The 7341-nt window shown below is 42.9% G+C and overlaps 1 protein-coding gene across 1 annotated transcript in view; it reads left to right on the forward strand.

Annotated features, from left to right (window-relative positions):
• IFT172 (intraflagellar transport 172) overlaps window positions 1-7341 on the forward strand; it is a 46408-nt gene that overhangs the window by 5141 nt on the left and 33926 nt on the right. Inside the window, 7 exon segments of the mRNA XM_009326907.1 lie at window positions 1516-1581; window positions 1975-2054; window positions 3518-3605; window positions 4467-4681; window positions 4776-4899; window positions 6273-6368; window positions 7264-7341. The exon segment at window positions 7264-7341 is cut by the window's right edge and continues 78 nt beyond it. Coding sequence (XP_009325182.1) covers window positions 1516-1581; window positions 1975-2054; window positions 3518-3605; window positions 4467-4681; window positions 4776-4899; window positions 6273-6368; window positions 7264-7341 — 747 coding nt within the window.

Genomic DNA, 7341 nt, shown 5'->3' on the forward strand with positions numbered 1-7341 from the left:
GACTCTCTGGCTCTCCTTTGCTGCAGCACCTGGCTAACAAGCCTGGTGGGAGGCTGCTTGCCTCTCACAAGGCTTAGATGCTGTGCACAGCATGCGTACAGTTTTTTGTATTTTTAATGTAGTGGTTCATCTCTCTCTTCTCTCATTCTCTCATTTTCCCCATGCCTTTTCTACTATTTCTATCATAATAAATCCTTTATTTTTTCTAATGCTATATGTGTGGTTTCTTACCACTGTGTCCAGTTTTCTCCTGTAACTAAGTATTGATATTTACAAATTTTTGATGTGCTCAGTTAATATGAGAGATCATTTATTGAGCCCTTTCCCACTCCTGCCATTTGTAAAACCTGTTGGGCACCCATACCTCTTGTGAATACAGTGACGCTATTCTGCTTTGCTGGCAAGCAAGGCATCCTGCTAGAGGGTCAGGATGAGTATGTGCAAGTTTGACTTTTTTACACAAGTAGATGAGCACATTACCACTTTGTGAAGCTTGTTTCTAAGCTACCACTGGGCTGCTTGTGGTTGTGTTAGACTGAAAATAAGGGCCTGGCAGATAGTGAGGTAAATACGCAGGTGTCTGGGAAACAGGTGTAATAAAAAATTAGTATTGGTCACTGGTTGGACGTATAAATTATAAGCAGCTTAGGTATCCAGGGACATTTTGGTATCTGATTGTAGCTGCGTCTGCTGATGTGAATGGTAAGAGTAGGGGATAGAAGGTGAGATGAATAAATGAGGCTGTATATATGTCTAAAGCAGGCCCAGATGCTTAAAATAGAACAGGTGAGACAGTGAGGCTAGTGCTGGTGGCACAGTGCTAAACACCAGCCTTCTTATTGACTTAAATTCTTCAGTTTAAATGTGAAATGGTTTCATTAACACTCTTGGCCCTCTTTTACAGTTGAGTTTCATGCTCAGCTTTATTCATCCTGACCCCCACCTCAGATTTTGAGAATACCTTTGATTTGGGTTTAATGAACCTGTTTCTACCTGACCTACTTGGTAGCATCGGATAATGATCTTGCTTGTAAATGAAAAAATATAAATAAAGACTATTTCTGATTCATCAAATGAAGATCCAATGTACAAATATTCTCATACCTATTACAGCAGCTAGCAAAGTCAAATTATTTTTTTGTTTTATACTTGTTGCAAAAAATCTTTTAAAATAGCCATGATTTTGTACATTCAGCAATAGCAAGTGGAAAACCACACATCTGACCAATGAGTAATCCTCTCAGAAGAGCATCCATACTGAACACATCTGGTATAACTTTGATGCCCTGCTTTAGCCCTTCTGAGTCTGTTACTTTACCCCAGCTCACTATTATCTAGTTCAAGCTTCAGAGTGGGGGGGCCTCAGTCCTATTTTGAGGTCTGTCCAAATGCCCCCATCTCTCCTCTTGGTCTGAGTGGTCTTACTGTTCATGAGCTGTCTTATGGAGCAATGGGGCAAGATGCTTTCTAAGTAGGGTGGAGCTCTTATCTCTCTTTTTACCTCCTCCTTGGCAGAGTGCCGTGACCTGCTTATCGTGGCCAGCGGAGAATATCATTGTCTTTGGTCTTGCCGAAGGAAAGGTAGAGAAACTTGTTATTTGCCTGGTTTTCTGTTCCATGTGGGGGCTACCAGGGCCTGCAAGCACCTGGGCTGCAGGGTAGGAGCCATTACTATGTGGCACTGGGGACGGAATAGCAACAAAAGGATTACACCACTGACTTGGATTTTCTGGTTCTGGTTCCCAGTTAGTCCTTGGAGGTTCTACTGGATCATTTGGTCCTTTTCCTGAGCCTTTCTAGAAATGTGGAAATGTGACTCCAACTTTTCCACTTCTTCTCCAACCTACCAGAAAGCAATGAGCTTCATGTTATTTCTGGTGCTGGTCATGGACTGGGAAACCTCTGGGGACATTACACTGGGGGAAATCCACATTCTGCAGACAGAAGCAACATTGATCAGATTCTCTTTCTCAGGTTCGTTTAGCAAATACAAAGAACAACAAGTCTTCCACCATTTATGGGACAGATTCCTATGTGGTCTCGCTAACTTCCAAGTGAGTATGGCATTGCTTTAGCCTAGACTGCTTTTACTCAGTCTCCTACCTGCTATTGGCCCTGGCATAACTGGTGGCAGTATGGGAGGTTGCCAGAGTGTCTTTCTGCTGTCAGTTCCTTGTCGAGATAATAAAATACCATGCTTCCCAGAAGGAATTCCTTCCTAAAATCTGATACCTGCCTATGCCACACTGGCCCATGTAGTTTGGTTGCCTCTCAAACACATTTCAGGGAGCAAACCCCCTTGAGATTACTTACATACATTGATTTATTTGAATCCATGACTTTATAAAGATTAAATTTGTCAACTTCATCTAGCTAATTACTAACATTAGACAAGTTTAAGGATGAAAAAAAGTAAAAATATTCTGCCAGATGAATCTGTGACAAGGCTATAATTAGAAAAATAACCATTAAATGCAATTTTAAATTCTTTTAATTAGATTTCATTTTAACTACTTTAGTTTCTTTTACCTAAAAAAATTTAAGATATGTCATGGTCCTAGTAGTGGGATTTTCACTGAATGGTGTCATTCTGGTTTTTGAGTGCTAAACAAATTAAAAAACCCTAAAGCTAGTCTAGGACTCTGACTTACTACTGCTGAGAAATCCCTCCAAAGTCTGTCTTTGCCTCTATTCCAGAGAGTTTCTATTTCCTCTCTCTCTCTTCATCGCCCCCTCCTTCCCCCACCTCTCTTCCCTGCTTCCCCTCCTCTCCCCCTCCCCCAATCCCCCCCCCCTTATTTTATTTCTAAACACAGCTCATGCTGTTATTGCCATGGTATCAATGACAAATCTGGGATTGCAATCAACGGAAGACAGATGTATGATTCCTGGATTGTTACAGTGTTCATAGAATTTGTATTCTGTACTTGAATCATCATTAGGAAGTGTTCTTTCTGGGTAAATTATGTTAGACCTGTTTCCTCTTCCTTGCTGTCTTCTCCCTGCTTGTGTCAAGAAGTACCCAAAACATTAATGGTACAAATAATGGACTTAGGCCTAGAGTGTTTGTCCAGATGTTTTTTCTCTAAATCATGTTGCTTTTAGGGATTCCTGGCGTCATAATATCCAGCCTCCCCTCTGGAACAGTTCCAATGCAAGGGTTGTTTGATATACCTTGCTATAAGAAATTGTGTGCATAGTCATTATTCCACTTAAGGTTACTTAGCCTCTCTGTGTTTTAGTAATACAGAAAGTTGGTTATTATGATTTTACATGATGAAGATACTTAACTGGCCACTTACCTTTCCACTCTCCATACTTTTGTCTGCTTTGTTTTTACGGACACTGATACAGGTACTAGATATTCTTGTGTTCATCCAGCTTGTCTTTGGTGAACGTTCCTTTGATGAGGAACATCAGTGACAACCCTGGGACTGGCTCCTCTGGGCAGGGGTATGAAAATAAAGGTGCAAGTCTTACTGCGATATTCCATCATCCTGTCTGTGCTTCTTTGCAGTGTGTCGGGGAAGGGAATCCTGTCTGGCCATGCAGATGGAACCATAGTACGCTTCTTCTTTGATGATGAGGGCTCAGGTGAATCACAGGTATCAAAGATCCTTCTTCAATGAACAAAATTCCTGTTTGCACAGCCTATTCCCCAGCTCAAGAGCTCTGGAAAAGGATCAGGCCATAGAGGGAGTGCAAGTCTGGAGAGGAGCTGCAGTCTGTGCTTGCTAGCATGGGTTTTATGGAGCATTGATGAAGACAGAACAGTGACTTGATGCTTTGAAATACACTGAGTGCGGTGGTAGGAGGGGAAGTTATGTTTTTGTGTACGAGACATAAGGCTTTTCAGGTGTCTGGAAAGACCTGATGTTATAGTGTCCAGGAGGATGATGCTTGAATGGGTAGGGTTCCAGGGAATAGCTATTGTTTTCTCACTAAGCAATGTACAGTTATTGCAGTTAACCGTGAATCCCAAGTTCACACTCTGTCTGTGGACAGGATACTCTAGGCACCCATCATTTCTCCTGAGCCTTCTCCTCCTCCCCAAAAGGGGTAGTCTCTGTGTTTCAAGCTGTGGTGAAGGGAATGATATTCTCACTCAGATCTTTTCTCTCCAACTGAAGCAGTTTGAGCATTTCTGCTCTCTAGCATGATATGCTGAAGGCCCATATATACTCTGCTATGTTAAGAGTGCATCCCAGTCTAGTTAATGGTACTGGTCTTCTTACTGGCATCAGGAGTCTTCTCTCCCAGTTAAATGTGCGGAATAGTTGATAAATCTCTCAGTTCTGGTTTCTGTCTACCTTCCTACAGACTGAGGCAGGCAGACCAAGCAACCCCCATGAACTGGACATTACAGAAGGGCCTCATACTGGTCTCATTGTGACAGCTGAATACAGAGGCCAGTTGGGGGCTAAAGCCATTCATGTTTTCAGGATGTTCTTTCTTGTCTAATGTAGGGTAAGTTGGTGGTGCATCCCTGTCCTCCGTATGCCCTTGCCTGGGCTTCCAACAGCATTGTGGCTGCAGGCTGCGATAAGAAGATTGTAGCTTATGGGAAGGAGGGCAATGTGATTCAAACCTTTGACTATAGCCGGGACTCATCAGAGAAGGAATTCACCACAGCAGCTGCCAGTCCTGGCGGCCAGTCTGTCGTCATTGGCAGCTATGATAGGTATGGTGCCTGATGGTAAAGTCTCCTCTTTATAGTGCTTTCTTCTTCAACCATACACAGTTCTTCATGTCTGCTTTCTCATCTGTTCTCACAGGTTAAGGGTTTTGAACTGGAGCCCACGACGCAGTGCCTGGGAGGAAGCCAAACCCAAAGAAATAGCTCACCTCTACACCATCACAGCTTTAGCATGGAAGAGGGATGGTTCACGGATCTGTGCGGTTTGTATCGTCAGTCAGCAACTGCCAGCCCATTAGTCACACACCAGGCACAGTCTTGTGCATGCTCCTGAGAACAAAGTGATGGCTTTGTTCCCCACAGGGAGGGCTTATGAGAGTGGTCACACCATCACGTAGGTGTACAATGCAAGGTGCTTAGGCTGAGACCTTGTGCAAGGGACGCTGTTGCAGTCAGGTGTGCAGTGTGCAGAGTATGAAGCTGGAAAATATCATGGATGATTGTGTAATGGCTCATTGGAAGCAGCAGTCCTCCTTTTTTCACAGAAGCATAAGATCAGCATAGCTTCTCTAGAGCAGTCTCATGAGCATTCTTTCCTCCAAGCACCTGTGAGAAGCAGTATAAAAACTGATCTTATACTCTATGTTTATGTGCTGTTCAGTTGTCTGTCTTCTACTTTCAGCTGTTGGACCTTGATCTGCCTTTCTCTACTAAGTTAAATAACTGTTTACAGCTCTTTAAATTAACCTTTCTGCAAATCTTTCTGTATTAAGTTGAATAACTCTTTAAAGCACTTAAATTATTTAGGAAGGTTGCCATTTACAACTTTTCTTTAATAGTTTTTGCATCTTCTTGTGTTCAACAAAATCAAGAATCCTTGAAATGGCAAGAATCAAGAATCCTTAATGGCCTCAAGTTGCGCCAGGGGAGGTTTAGATTGGATGTGAGGAAAAATGTCTTTACTGAAAGAGTGGTTAAACCTTGGAACAGGCTGCCCAGGGAAGTGGTTGAGTCACCATCCCTGGAAGTATTTAAAAAACGGGTAGATGAGGCGCTTAGGGACATGGTTTAGTGGGCATGGTGTTGTTGGGTTGACGGTTGGACTCGATGATCTTGGAGGTCTCTTCCAACCTTAATGATTATATGATTCTATGATTCTATGAAATATTTTCAGATAGAGAATTCATTGAACATGTGAACAGTTACTTGCAGAGAAGGGGACTAAGGAATAGGACAGCGGTGAAAGGAATGGGGATGTTATAAAGAAAGAGATAAAGGTGGAAGGATTCTGCTGGAAGGGAGGAGAGTTTGGGAGGCTGGGAGAAGGAGAAGTGGGAAACTGAGAGGGATAATGGGGAAGATGAGGATAAAGGTGATGTTTAACCCCTCCTCTTGATCTGCCATGTACGTGGCAGTATTTGTTAAGTTCTGTTTCTCTGAGAATTTCTCAATCTTTCTGTTCTCTCAAGAAGGTCAAGATAGGGCTCATGCACCTGGGGGCTTGAGTCTTGTTCCCCGGAGCAGCCAAGACCTGTGGATTTCTGTCTCACCTCTGATCCTCTTCATGTAAGTCGGGTCTGGAATATCTCTTCTTAACAGAATTCACTGACTGTGTGCAATGTGTTTGTTTCCCCAGGGCACTCTGTGTGGAGGAGTTGAACAATTTGACTGCTGCCTTCGCAGAAGCATTTACAAAAATAAATTTGAAATTACGTATGTGGGACCAAGCCAGGTAAGAGAATATCCAATGAGGTAATGTCTCTTGATGAAAATGGGATGCTTATTAAAACTAGACATATTTGGAATTCTTGGTGCCATCAGCTTCTTTCCTGTCCATCACCTGTCTCCAGTCCTTGGCCCAATCATACAGATTCCTTGTAATCAGCTGAGGGAACCCTGTAAATTCTATACAGTCGTTAGCTTTAGCCCCAATAAAACTATACTTGAAAGAGTTGGGAGTGGTGGTGTATTTCTCGGAATCCATTTGCCTCATTCCCTCCTCCCTTTAAAGCAGTTACACTGCCTTGAAAAATATGCACCAAAATTGGCACAGGAAATTACCGAAGTATTTTAGGTACACATCTGCACCTACGGCTTGTTCATAGCAACTTGTCAGGGAAGGCATAGGGAATTTTCCAAGGATAGGGTCAAGGCTGGATGGAAATTGGCTAGGAGCAAAGATCATGGAGTTTATTTCCTAGCTTGTGAATTTATGTGGGGTACCTCCATGCCAAATGCAGGCTCCTTAAGTGGTTTAATTTCAGCCAACTCTACCTGGCTCAAAATCAGGTTGTAAGGGTGAGCTAGCAGTCTAGGCACTCCTCTGTAGTTAGTGGAGAGAGAAGGACTCTCAGAGGGTGACTCATCCTTGGGGGCCTGAATAGTCCTCCAATTAGGCTAGAAACTTCTAAATGGCAGATGTGAAGATCCCACACTTCTACTACAGTTGTCATCCCATACAAAAGGAGTGGTAAGGTTTCTTTAAAAAAGCAGAGTGAAATGATGTGAGGGGACATCTAAATATCCGAATATCATCTGTTGCATAATCTTCCATGGGGCAAGAATTCTGTGTTCTTCCTCTGTGCATGGAAAGAGGGCCTCATATTGCTTTTTCCCACTTTCTCTAGGTCATTGTGAAGAACCTCTCAACCGGAACTCGAGTTGTGTTGAAATCCCAATATGGTTATGAGATTGCTGAGGTGAAG

This window comes from Pygoscelis adeliae, unplaced genomic scaffold (assembly GCF_000699105.1).
Source record: "Pygoscelis adeliae isolate BGI_AS28 unplaced genomic scaffold, ASM69910v1 Scaffold487, whole genome shotgun sequence".
Lineage (NCBI taxonomy): Eukaryota > Metazoa > Chordata > Aves > Sphenisciformes > Spheniscidae > Pygoscelis > Pygoscelis adeliae.